The 12,539-nt window shown below is 46.4% G+C and overlaps 2 protein-coding genes across 4 annotated transcripts in view; both read left to right on the forward strand.

The window, feature by feature from the left end:
• The window catches only part of LOC120789647 (DNA-dependent protein kinase catalytic subunit-like), a 9,597-nt gene extending 4,007 nt beyond the window's left edge, over positions 1 to 5,590 (forward strand). The window contains exons 1-7 of one of the 3 annotated variants that reach the window (XR_005707429.1): positions 2,042 to 2,133; positions 2,652 to 2,798; positions 3,034 to 3,198; positions 3,389 to 3,557; positions 3,814 to 3,863; positions 4,048 to 4,591; positions 4,674 to 5,590. Coding sequence is in view for 1 of the 3 variants with exons in the window: in XM_040126490.1 (XP_039982424.1) it covers positions 2,658 to 2,798; positions 3,034 to 3,198; positions 3,389 to 3,557; positions 3,814 to 3,863; positions 4,048 to 4,167 (645 nt within the window). In the remaining 2 variants the exon portion in view is untranslated. Of the gene's footprint in view, positions 1 to 2,041; positions 2,134 to 2,651; positions 2,799 to 3,033; positions 3,199 to 3,388; positions 3,558 to 3,813; positions 3,864 to 4,047 lie in introns of those variants that run through there. The other 2 variants (XR_005707428.1, XM_040126490.1) reach the window with 2 other exon arrangements.
• Positions 5,591 to 12,264: 6,674 nt separating this feature from the next.
• prkdc (protein kinase, DNA-activated, catalytic subunit) overlaps positions 12,265 to 12,539 on the forward strand; it is a 38,800-nt gene continuing 38,525 nt past the window's right edge. Inside the window, exon 1 of the mRNA XM_040126486.1 lies at positions 12,265 to 12,356. The gene's annotated coding sequence lies outside the window, so the exon portion shown is untranslated. The remainder of the gene's footprint in view (positions 12,357 to 12,539) is intronic.

Raw genomic sequence — 12,539 nt, forward strand, 5'->3', positions numbered from 1 at the left:
GTCAGTTCAGACCAAACCTGTCCGCCTATGTCCCATCTGCCGGCTTTTTTCTTCAGCTTCGATCTCTGTAACAGACCAGCTTGTTTTCCCTGCTCTGTAGCCTCATCTTTCTTAGTTTTAGCTTCCATTATTTTCTCATATAGTAATTTGCCTAGGGATCCTGTATCAGTGGGGTTCTTGCCCTTTTCTTTTATTAACTCTTTCAGTTTTGTTTTAGCTTTATTCACCTTCTTGTCCCTGCTGTGTTGAGTGCATGTAGAACCGATGGCCCTGAGGGTGTTATCCATTTGGTCCTGCAGTGTTAACCACAGTCCTCCCGGACTCCATCCTCCATCTTCTATCTCTCTGTCAAATTCTCCATCCATATTTCTAAACTCTGTTCTCTTCGGCTTTATTCACGAACCGTGTCGTTTATTTAGCCGGTATTGGTTCAATGCCTAGCAGCCAGACAGTTTGTATGCCACGGCCGAGCAACTGCCCCGAGTAGCTGTGAACCGGTGGTTTTGTTGACACCGTGAGGTTTTCCCTCCACGCAGACAGATTGTGTTAGCACCGTTAGGTTTCCTCTGTCCGCTTTACAGTTCACGCTACGACACTGCTTATGACACTGACCTCCACTTAAGATTGCAGAGTTTTATTTTCCCGCACCCCCTTTTTTTTTTTTTTTTTTTTTTTTTTTTTACAGTTTAAATACACACATTAATTATTATTACACACGTATTTGTAGGACTTCAGCCTACGGGCCTCTCACCCTCTGTTTTATAGTATACGTATTTGTAGGACTTCAACCTACGGGCCTTTCACCCTCTATTTTATAGTAGACGTATTTGTAGGACTTCAACCTACGGGCCTTTCACCCTCTATTTTATAGTAGACGTATTTGTAGGACTTCAACCTACGGGCCTTTCACCCTCTATTTTATAGTAGACGTATTTGTAGGACTTCAACCTACGGGCCTTTCACCCTTTATTAATTCTATTTTCTTCAAAAAGTTCAATTCAAGTTCCGCAATTTTAGATAGAATTCGGGGAGCCGCAATCCCCGGGACTCTAACCCAGCTTAGAACCCAGTTCTATCCGCCCTCCGTCGAGTAGCGCGGTTGGGGTTTGCCACCCACGGTTATCGTCTACTTTTCTTTCTTTTCCTTTTACACACTTATATTCTATCTTAATTTATTATACTGTATTTATTCTTTTGGGCAGAGTTCTTGCACGATACGTCAGACAGGACACAGTTTTAAAATATTCAATACGCAGATTTTGTTTTAACAGGTGTCTGCTTACCTTATTTTGTTGCCGGCTTGTGTCCCAGTCTTTTGTTCATGAAGAACTCTTTTAGGTCGAATGTTCCGTTTTCTCATTTACCACATCCCGGACGAGCCCCCAAAATTGTTGTGACCTGTTTCAGCCACAGTCTCTCCCAGTTCAGATGTGGAAACAAAGTACGGAAACTCAATTGAATAAGTATGAGTATTTATTCGCTGTCTGCAGAGAGCGGAGATCAATCAGGTCTGCACAAGCAGCAATACCATGAAGAGATCTGACTTGAGCTCTATGTGTGTGTCTTTTATATGCTGTATATCTCAGTCAGCCCAATGGGGGGTACCGTAAAGCCCGCCTTGTGGTTTTATGGCTTGTGCCTGTTTTCTGATTCCTTGACCTTTGGGGTCATGTCCTGTGTTTCTGTGATTCCTGCTGATCAGTGAAGTGTGATCTCTTCTTGGCTTACATGTAGCTGCATATAACATAAGGCACAATAGATAACACAACAAATATTGAATACCCACAATGTGCGTAGGTTCGCTTGGGTCGTTCTGTGTGTAGATTCTGTGTTGGAATAAAACCTGTATCGACAACCAGAATCTTAGTAGATTATTTATTTTTGTCATTTTTATTTTTCAAGTAATTGATGCACTTCAGTCGGTCCATATGACCGGTTTATAACTCGGAGCAATTGTAATCATTTACTTAAAAGGACTCCTGATTAATCCGAACGAATCACAAATTAAAATAGACTTTATTACTAGTGACGCTGTGACCGGTGGAATTCAACCTGGAGAACTGCCTTTATTAAACCGCCAGAAGTAGGTGGAGCACATAAACTGTGGAACAGTTTAGCAAAGTAAGACTTCCGGTGAGTACTTTCACAATACGGTGACCAAACTGAACAATAATCATACAGATGTTGATACTGACTATACCTATTGACTGATTTCTTTTTATTAATATTTATTCTCTTTAGAGGTAGCAGTTGGTAGTGTTGATACTCCTGTACAACTACCACTACATGCTGCCGATCTAACGTATTGATTCTGTATTAATAATATACACTTTGGTATTAATCAATATGAATCAATATAGTGATTAAACAACATTTAAAAAACCAAAACAAACAAACGTGTAATCCAGTAAATAGCTCGTAAATTAGTGTTCCTGTCCTCTAGGGTAAACACTTCAAGGCTTGTTCACATAGGCAAAAAGCCAGAAACCATGTAGGCCATCAGATTGACCAGTTTATATACCATGATTGAAATAAAACTTAATCATTGGTGGCACGGCTCCGAGCAGTTTGTTATGAAGCCAACCGAGTTTAAAAGTCAGTTTTCCTCAGTGTTCCACCGCTTGTACGGTGCTTTTATGATCCTTTTTCAGGTTGCGATGCTGGTGGCGGAAAATATTGAGGAGCATAAAACTAAGTTGAAGTTCTTCATGCAGAAGTTCTGCAGCATCATTAAGACCATGGAGTCGACACACAAAGAACTGTCCATTGCCATACGAGGATATGGATTCTTTGCAGCTGTATGTTTACTGCTTTGTTTGCTCTCATTTCAATTGTGAAAGTTTCCTATGTGCACAAATGACTCGAATTGTTAAGATCTACAGTTCCATCCATTGCTTGAACATAATGTCGTGTATCTGCGTTGTTTCCCATTCGGGCCACTGGACAATCTTGAGTTTAATCTCTGAGCTTCTGTTGTTGTTCATGTGTAGTCTAGACGAGACAAAATGCAAAAAATATATTTTTCCCCCGTAGCCATGCAAGAAAGTCTGCCCACAAGATGTGGACATGATGTACACTGAGCTGATTCAGCGCTGTAAGCAGATGTACCTGACGGAGTCTGACGGGGAGGACGACAGCTTCTACCAGCTACCCAGCTTCCTGGACTCCATAGCCAGCGTCCTGATTCACCTGGACAAGGTAACAGACCCACAGTCCGTCATTCAGTTGGACCAAATGTTGAATAAAAACAAAACCCTCAATCACACTGACGAGCTTGAGCCGGCTTCCTCTCAGTGGAGCACTGAATGTGCCAAGAAAGACTAACGGCACCCGAATAATTCATCTGATTGGACTAATTTGAACTTCTGCTTTGTGTCCATGGCCTCAGGTTCCAGAAGTGTACACACCGCTCCTGGAGCGCCTCCTTGTGGTGCAGATTGACAGCTTCCCTCAGTACAGTGAGAGGATGCAGACTACTTGTTGCAGGTCCATCTTGAAGGTGCTGGTGGCCATAGCCTCTAAAGGACCTGTACTGTGGAGTTTCATTAGCTCTGTGGGTGCGTTGATCACGAGCACATCTTACCTGTATCAGATGGCCAAGATCTCGGACAGTGAAACACTGCCCTTTAATAAGATGCGTTTTAGTATGAAACTGTTTATTTGGCTAATAACGTGTGTCAGCCAGTTTACTTCTTAATGTTTTCACTGTTGTCAGATCTGAGTGTGACGGTATGCTGCTTTTGTATGACTGTTGTCTGGAGATGAGTTGGCACATAGCATCTGCTAAAAGATTCACTTTGGCTTCTTTTTCAGTTCACCAGGGCCTGATTCGAGTCTGTTCAAAACCCATCCTGCTTTCTGAGGTCAGATGCGTGTTTTCACACGTTGTTTTCATGAAGGAATTAAGACACGTATATATATTTACTGAGCTTAATGTTTTACTTGCAGAGAAATTCAGTTTGCTTAAATCAAAAAGTCTTGTTTTGTTTTTTTTAACTGTGACGTGACTGATTCAAGAATTGTGCCTTTGTTTCCTTCCTCTCCCAGAACAAAGACAGTGGAAATGGTCTCTCTCAGTCTTCCCAAGTTCAAGTTGGAAAGTGGAAAGTTCCGTCTAGTCAAGACTACCTTGGACTGTTTAAAGGACTTTTAGACTGTGACTTTTAGCTGCCCTCTGTCACCTTGAAAATTGCCAAGAGGATCAAGTAATACCAGGTAATATTGCCACTAGCGCAAAGCTTTTTCTATGTCATCCAGTTTGTTGTTTTTCGCCATCACACTGGATTCACTGTCAGGGCATTTGAATAATTATCTGGGCAGGTCAGAACTCGTTTCAACTGTTCTCACAAAAGAAATGCATTGGATTGTGTTTTCAGCTTCTTTTTTTAAAATTGAAGAAGCGGAGTTGAAAAGAGACCTGGAGGAAAAGTAGTAATGTCATGCAGTGCACTCCTCACATTGAATATACTTACACTAAAAACGGTACAAATTCGCTTCTGAACGGGGAGTTGGCCTCAGAAGCTCTGCGTCCCCCCAGGGTGACACAGTGAAAAGTGCTTGTTTTGCACTCTTCTCAAAGTTTGGAAAAGAGGTAGCTTCTCTCTCGTACTTCCAGGGAAAAACCAGGGAATGCCATGTGCAGAGGATGTGAGTGACGTGTGCTTTCCCACTAGGTGTGTGTGAGAATGAAGCAGTACAAAGATGAGCTGCTGTCATCCTGCTTGACATTCGTCCTCTCGCTGCACCACAACATTGTAGCTCTGGACATCAAGGCCTACTGTCCCGCTCTTGAGGTGGGATTCTCTTACTTGTTTCGTCGTGTATTTACGAGCGAGATGAAGATGGTTGAACGCAGCGTAAAACAAAAACGTCAGTACAGTATACAAATACAGATGGACAGTGGGTGGTTTACTGCAGTAATTCCTAATCAGGGGGTTACTTCTTCAATTTTCAGGTCATTTGATCAAACAGAAATGACAGTTTAATTTTTAAAAAATTGCCTCGTATTGAAGCATCAATAATCCCCAAACACCATTTTGTGACTAAGAGTGTGTTTTTTTTTGTTTTTTGTTTTTTTTTAAAGTCAATAAGCCCAGAGAAATAGTTAACTAAAAGTAATGGATAAGTTGTGGAAAAGCCCAGTTTAAACACTGACAGTTCAATTGTAAGAAAAAAACGACTTTCAAAACAAGGCATCAACTTTGAAATCATTAGTAACTGAACCAGTTTACAATCAGCTCAAATGAACACATTTGGAACGTGACGGTGACTTGAGTTCTTCTGACAAGGCTAGTGGAGGATGGTTTAGTGGATCCAGACTGCGTAGATTTCAGACAGTTTGCTACTGGACTTCCTAGGCGTGTGTGTGTGTGTGTGTGTGTGTGTGTGTGTGTCCAGTCCCCCTTTAACAACAGGTGCCTGGGGTTTTCAAGTTGAAAGCCCACCACATTAAAACGACCAACCTCCTGTTATCCCTTTCAAAATAAATTTCCTGGCTAGGAATTCACAGCAATCTTTTGTATGTCAGTGTATTGGTGTAACTTTGAAAAGCCTTTTGTTCTCTTTGTTTTTTGTTTTAAATTAAAATAAATATATATATAAAATCCAAACTAAAATGTGTCCAATCGAGAGGCCTCCTCACATCCTCGGATAACATGGACGACTTAGACGAGGCCATCACAAACCCAAAAACGTTAAACGTTCCGGTTGTGACCCGTGATCCTCAGTCAAACAACTAGTCCTGACGTGAGATCCTTCCTCAACCACTTGGATGAAAAGCCCACGCATGCAAGCGGACGTGTGAAGCTTTTATTCTGAACTCAAACTCTCTCAACGTCCGGTGATTTTGCGGTGGCCGTGACCTTTTCCAGCGGCGTGTCGCGTTCGCCTGGGTCGTAAATCCCTGCGCCTCACACTGGGGCCTGCTTGAGTAGCACGTCTGTGCTGCGGGCGCATTCAGTTCGTGCTCCCCTGCCCCCCGTTTCTCTCGGAGCAGGAAACCTCTGGACGTGGAGACGTAGACACGCCGCTGTCTGTCCTTCTAAAGACTGAAGTGGAGTGGTCTACCTGGGATCTGCACCGGTACGACCGAGCCACATCCAGAATCTAAACAATTGCTCCGCCACTACAAGTCAAAAGGTGTCTTTCTACACCAGAGCCCGGTTTTGTCTGATGCTTGTGACGGTGTCGTTCCACCTGCACCGCCTGCCAGAGTAAAGCCTACACAAAATACCGACTCCGCATCCACGACCCCGACGTGAAAACAACTCAACTCTACATGGCAAAGAAAACCCCCTTTTTCCGAGACTCGGGGTAGCACACTGCCCGTTATTGACACCTGCTGGTAGAAGCGACGCAGTGTGCGCAGCGGTGCAGCGTCTGCAGCTGCGCCTAATGCGCCGGACAGTACGCGCTCCCTCTCGAGCTGGACGAAATGGCTGCAGCGCGACGTCCGGCAAGAAACTCGTTCAAGTCTTTTGGAGTCGGAGGAGGAGGCGGGAAACGTGCAGGATCTCGCCTGACTTTCTGACTTCATGTCGGAATATATTCACTGTAAACCAAATACATGAGCATCCTCTGTCAGACCATGCAAGAAATGACATGTGCGGCACAATTATACATTTCAGCTTCATTTCACCTGGACTTAGTATCTGCCATGTGACTTACAGCTACAGAAATCCAGCAACCAAAGCGTGAAGTTAATTGAAATGTTTAATAATGAAAAGTGAAAAACAGAAAGTGATAAATGAAAAGCGGGCTGGTCGGTGCTGTTGCTTATTCACAGCAGGTCGCCCCCCAGGTCGAAGCAGCAGAAAAAAGCCCTTGCGACTGTCTCGAAGAACTGTTTGACACATCCCCCCGTCATGCCGTCACCTGTTGCAGTGACTTCTGAAAATGGGAAAGAAATGCGTCGTTAGTTACTTTAAAGTTCAAACGCCTCAGCACAGGTCGATGAGTCTGAGTACTTTAGAGATGAGACTAACCAGGTTGGACGTGTGCCGCTTTCTTTCCCTCCAGGCTGACACAGAAACCTGGTGGCTGGGCAATAACAGTTTCTTCAGGGTCACAAGTGGTCACAGGTGTGGGATCCACCAACATGTCCTGCTGCTGCTCCTCCTGCCGCAGCTGCTGCTGCTGCTGCTGCTCCATCTGCAGCTGCTTGTCCATCTGCTGCTGCTGCTGTTGCAGCTGCTGCTGCTCTTGCTGTTGCAGCTGCTGCTCTTGCTGCTGCAGCTGCTGCTCCTCCTGCAGCTGCTGCTGCTGCTGCAGCTGCTGCTCCTCCTGCAGCTGCTGCTCCTGCAGCTGCTGCTGCTGCTGCTGCTGCTGCTGCAGCTGCTCCTGCTGCTGCAGCTGCTGCAGCTGCTGCTCTTGCTGGTGCAGCTGCTGCTGCTGCTGATGTTGATGCTGTTGTTGCTGCTGCTGTTGCTGCTGTTGCTGCTGCGTGTGCAGCTGTTGCTGCTGCGTGTGCAGCTGTTGCTGCTGCTGCTGCTCTTGCTGCTGCAGCTGCTGCTGCTGCTGTTGCTGCTGCTGCAGCTGCTCCTCCTCCTGAAGCTGCTGCAGCTGCTGCTCCTCCTGCAGCTGCTGCTGCTGCTGCTGCAGCTGCTTGTCCATCTGCAGCTGCTTCTGCTCCTCCTGCAGCTGCTGCTCTTGCTGCTGCAGCTGCTGCTGTTGCTGCAGCTGCTCCTCCTGCAGCTGCTGCTCTTGCTGCTGCAGCTGCTGCTGCTGCTGATGTTGATGCTGTTGTTGCTGCTGCTGTTGCTGCTGCAGCTGCTGCTGTTGCTGCTGCTGCTGCTGCAGCTGTTGCTGCTGCGTGTGCAGCTGTTGCTGCTGCAGCTGCTGATTTTGCTGCAGCTGCTGCTCCTCCTGCTGCTGCTGCTCCATCTGCAGCTGCTTGTCCATCTGCAGCTGCTTCTGCTCCTCCTGCAGCTGCTGCTCTTGCTGCTGCAGCTGCTGCTGCTGCTGCTGCTGCAGCTGCTCCTCCTCCTGAAGCTGCTGCAGCTGCTGCTCCTCCTGCAGCTGCTGCTGCTGCTGCCTAATCTGTGGCCCGTTCGCCTCAGCGGTCGGGGTCTTCAGACTCCAGCAGGTGTCAACACTGGAAGACAAGCAAAGGCAGTGAACCCGTCATGTTCGCCCAGCCGCAGGCAGCTGCACACGCCGCACCTCAACACACAGCTTACCTGCCGTCACTGAGCAGGTCAGCACAGAAAAACGGATGCTGCAGCACCTGAGCGGGTTTGATGCGCTCGCCAGCGCTGAGCTGTAGCATCTTCTGTACCAGCTCTGTCAGTTCGCGCAGCTCCCGTCGCCCCTCTGTGTCTCTCGGCATCAGCTGAGCGCCCACATGCTCAATGTCATCCAAAGAGCTGAGAGTGAAGAATCTGGTTTCCTCACTACGATACCCAGTCTCAGTGGAAAACTCCTCCGAAGACTACAAAGACACAGTGTTCACGTTAGCACGGGCAGAGTGAATTGTAGTGTGTCAGACAGGCAGACGCTGCGGATGTGGCGGACTGATGGTACCTTAAGTCTCCAGGGATTCGCACACGGTTGCTCAGCGTTTTTGCGGAAGAAGCTGCTTTTCGATCCACTGTCGAGCAGATAATCTGCTGGCTGACCCTGCGTCTCGACAATGAATCTCATCTGGGGGCAGCGCAAAAAACAACAAGCCGCGTTTTAAAAAGGGACGTCGTTAAACAGTTCCCTCGCTAGCATTACGTACACTGCGGGTCCATTTCACTGTGGAGAGACGCCTGTTACACTAACACTTACCAGGTCGTACTCGTGCTCAGCGGGATACAGAGGATTGCCCAGAGCCAGTTCAGCCGTCACAAGACCCAGAGACCAGACGTCGAGGGCCTCTGAGACGGTCAGGCCCAGTGTGACTTCTGGAGCCCTAAGAGAAGAGCAACATGGTAATTATACGCCTGGGATACGAAAAGGAAACCTTCGCTTCTGCCTCCGTCACGTCTTTTCATTGCGAACATTTCTTCGGTAAAACAGGACACGAGACGCTGTTTGTCTTCCAGTCACCCCCTGTTTAACATCCACCCTTCCCTGGAGACCCTCACCTGTACCAGAGACTCGGCACACAGGAGCCCGGCGCGACAGCGGCCACGTGGCTGGCCATACCAAAGTCTATGAGTTTGACTTTCAGGGGCAGCTGCCGCCGGTCCACGACCATGATGTTCTCCGGCTTTATGTCAGCATGTATGATGCCAGCTGACTCCAGATGTGCTAACGCTGTGGTTAACTGAAAACACACAAATACACATACACTTGTTAGGAAGCAGTTGTTCTTCAAGAACTTCAGCACAGCAGATGTTTAGGTAAAGAGTGGAACTTCTGCGGCCAACAAAGACAAAAGTCCAACCTGGCGCACAACTGGCCGGAGTTCCTTCATTGGCAGAGGCTTGTTACGTCTCTGCTCCATGAAGTCAAAGAGACTCTGGTCCAGAAGTTCGAATTCCAAGCATATACGCTCCTCATGAAAGAAGGAGCCAAGCCATCTAACAATGCCGGATTCGTCTGGATCTAGAGTCTGCAGGCTCGTCAGGACTGCCAGCTGTGGGAGACACGAAAGGTCAGATTTCTACTGACGACAGGTTGAATGCGAGTGAAAGATCAGCTGCGTGGACTGAATGAAAAAAACATGTTTTTTACAAGTACAATCCAACTGCAGCTACCTCTTCCTGGGCCTGCCGGATGACTGTGGGGTGGTTTTTGCATATTTTAACCGCCACTGATATCCTGGTTCGAGTGTTCTTGCATTTGGCAACGTAGCCAAAGCCACCTTCACCGAGGAAGTCCAGTATCCTGTGGTCGGACCCGAGGAGGGTGCCTGGGAATACCGGAAAGTCATCTGTGGAGACACGGGGAGCGAGAGCGGAGGGTTTGAAAATAACATGGAGTCACGTCTTCCCTCGGGAGCCAGTCCACACTACATATTACAGCAAATTTTTTTAAAGCAAGGTCGCGTCTCTGTGTTTGGTTCCAGTTGTGTTGTGTTCTCGAATGCATCCCTGCACATGTTAGAGAGACCCTGACAATATACAGTATCTGTTATCGTTAAGAGTTTGAGGTGGTCGTGGCTCTTGGGAGACGCAGGGTTCATCTATGAGGGAATAACAAACAGTTCAACTTTCCAGGCCAGTCTCTGCTATTCTGACCCCCACAAGCTTGTAAATGGCGGCAGATAAGCACATTATGAGGCGGTAAAACACAACAAAGCAAATGGCAAGAGCCTCAAAAAACCCGTGCAGTTCAATCAACTCCTCTCTCACACTAAGCCTCACAAGGACAAGAGTTAGACCGCGCTCCTTCGGCATTACCCGCGTGATTACTCGGGACAAATAACGACTGACAATAATTCAGCACAATAACTCAACTCGCCTGATATGTCACTTGTCTGGGACATCGTTCGAGCTATTTGGTCCAACTGTTGAAAATGAAGTTCTTCTCTCTGAGATGCTTCAAGGTCTGTGGATTTGGTGAAGTGGTTTCCACGTTCCAGATCCTCTTCATATGCACCTCCGGTTTCAGCTGTGACATCAGGTGGTTCTGTTCCGGCCATTTCGGTCTCACATTCCATTCTAGTGTTTGGTCGCCGGGCAACGTTTCAAAATATAACACAGTAATACGCTATATGTGTAATTTAGTGTGTAGAAGTCGATCAAATACCGAGTGGCAATTCCAGTAATGTGAGCCCTGTCCTTCATTTAGCGGGGTCCAGCCCGTCAGGGACGTATCTGCAAGCGCTAAAGAGGGAAACGAGTAGAGGCACAAGATCAGCACTTTCTTCATTCTTCATACATGTTCACACATCAATACCGGGTCAATGCCGTGAATCAGCCGCTTTTTTGTCGGTAATAAACCTTTCACCTTCACGGCAACGCGTGTGCCGGAATTCGGAAAATGCTCCAAAGTGAGAGAGAGTGCCCACAGAGTGTTTAATAGGCATCACCCCCCCCACACACACACACTATAAACACCATTATCACCCTAATCAAAGCAAGAAGAAAAGAAAAGCCCAGTCTGTCCCCACATGCCTGACGAGATCACGTACAGGTCTCTCTTTGTGGTGAAGGGTTATTTTTATATATTATCTTACTACGAGACTAAAAGAAACCAGATGATTGTGCTTATTAAACTCAGGTGCTGGTACTAAACAGAGGTGTTATTCTGCAAAGAATGCACCCAAAGATATATGGTTGTCTATATGTGAAAAACAACCCCTAATATGGAAACGGCAGGACAGTTTGAAAAACTGTCCTTGGGTGCTGTGTAGTGTCTTGTCTTTTTCTACCTCTTTTTCTACAGGTAAGTGGTTAAATAGGGAGAGTCAATCATGTCCAGAGTGAAATGTCCGTGAGGAGTGACGGAGGTCTCAGCCGATAAGAAGGTGACCGTGCCGATAATGTTATTTACTATGTTTAAACTGAATATCTGCTGGACCAGGGAGAGAATTGACACTCAGACTTCGTGAACCGATGTGAATGCTGTAGGCTTGTCAGGGATGCGTAGTCTGGTCCAGAGCTCTGTAAGCAACCTCAATCTTTAAGACACTGCTGTATTTTAATAAATAGATGTGAATCTTACTTTTTGCGTCCTCATACTTCACTAAACGAATGCGCGAGTCCTGGTGTTTTGAAGGATGGACTCAACAGTGGACAGCGTGAAAGCTGGCAGTCTGATAAAGTCTCGGATGGCCGGAGACCCTCTGCATTGCTCGCGGTTTCGACTAAATACGAAGGCGGCGACGTGTACTTTATGCTTTGCTCCACACACAGCGTATCACAGCCCGACTGCACGCGTCTGAACGAGCCTGGCGCTGCAGCAGCCCCTCGGTGATGGTGAACCGGGACCACCGAGCGACTGGAGGACTGGAAGACTGGAATCCTGTGCCCTTTGCAGCAGGAAAAGCACAACACAATAAAGATTAAATATATGTGACTCCCCTCTGCATTTCATTGCACAAGCCGCGTCCAACTGGTGATGTGGTAATCGTGAGTAAATGTGCGTAGGTTCGCTTGGGTCGTTCTGTTTGTAGATTCTGTGTTGGAATAAAACCTGTATCGACAACCAGAATCTTAGTAGATTATTTATTTTTGTCATTTTTATTTTTCAAGTAATTGATGCACTTCAGTCGGTCCATATGACCGGTTTATAACTCGGAGCAATTGTAATCATTTACTTAAAAGGACTCCTGATTAATCCGAACGAATCACAAATTAAAATAGACTTTATTACTAGTGACGCTGTGACCGGTGGAATTCAACCTGGAGAACTGCCTTTATTAAACCGCCAGAAGTAGGTGGAGCACATAAACTGTGGAACAGTTTAGCAAAGTAAGACTTCCGGTGAGTACTTTCACAATACGGTGACCAAACTGAACAATAATCATACAGATGTTGATACTGACTATACTTATTGACTGATTTCTTTTTATTAATATTTATTCTCTTTAGAGGTAGCAGTTGGTAGTGTTGATACTCCTGTACAACTACCACTACATGCTGCCGATGTTGTGTACATCTAACGTA

The sequence above is a fragment of the Xiphias gladius genome, chromosome 5 (assembly GCF_016859285.1).
Source record: "Xiphias gladius isolate SHS-SW01 ecotype Sanya breed wild chromosome 5, ASM1685928v1, whole genome shotgun sequence".
Taxonomy (NCBI): domain Eukaryota; kingdom Metazoa; phylum Chordata; class Actinopteri; order Istiophoriformes; family Xiphiidae; genus Xiphias; species Xiphias gladius.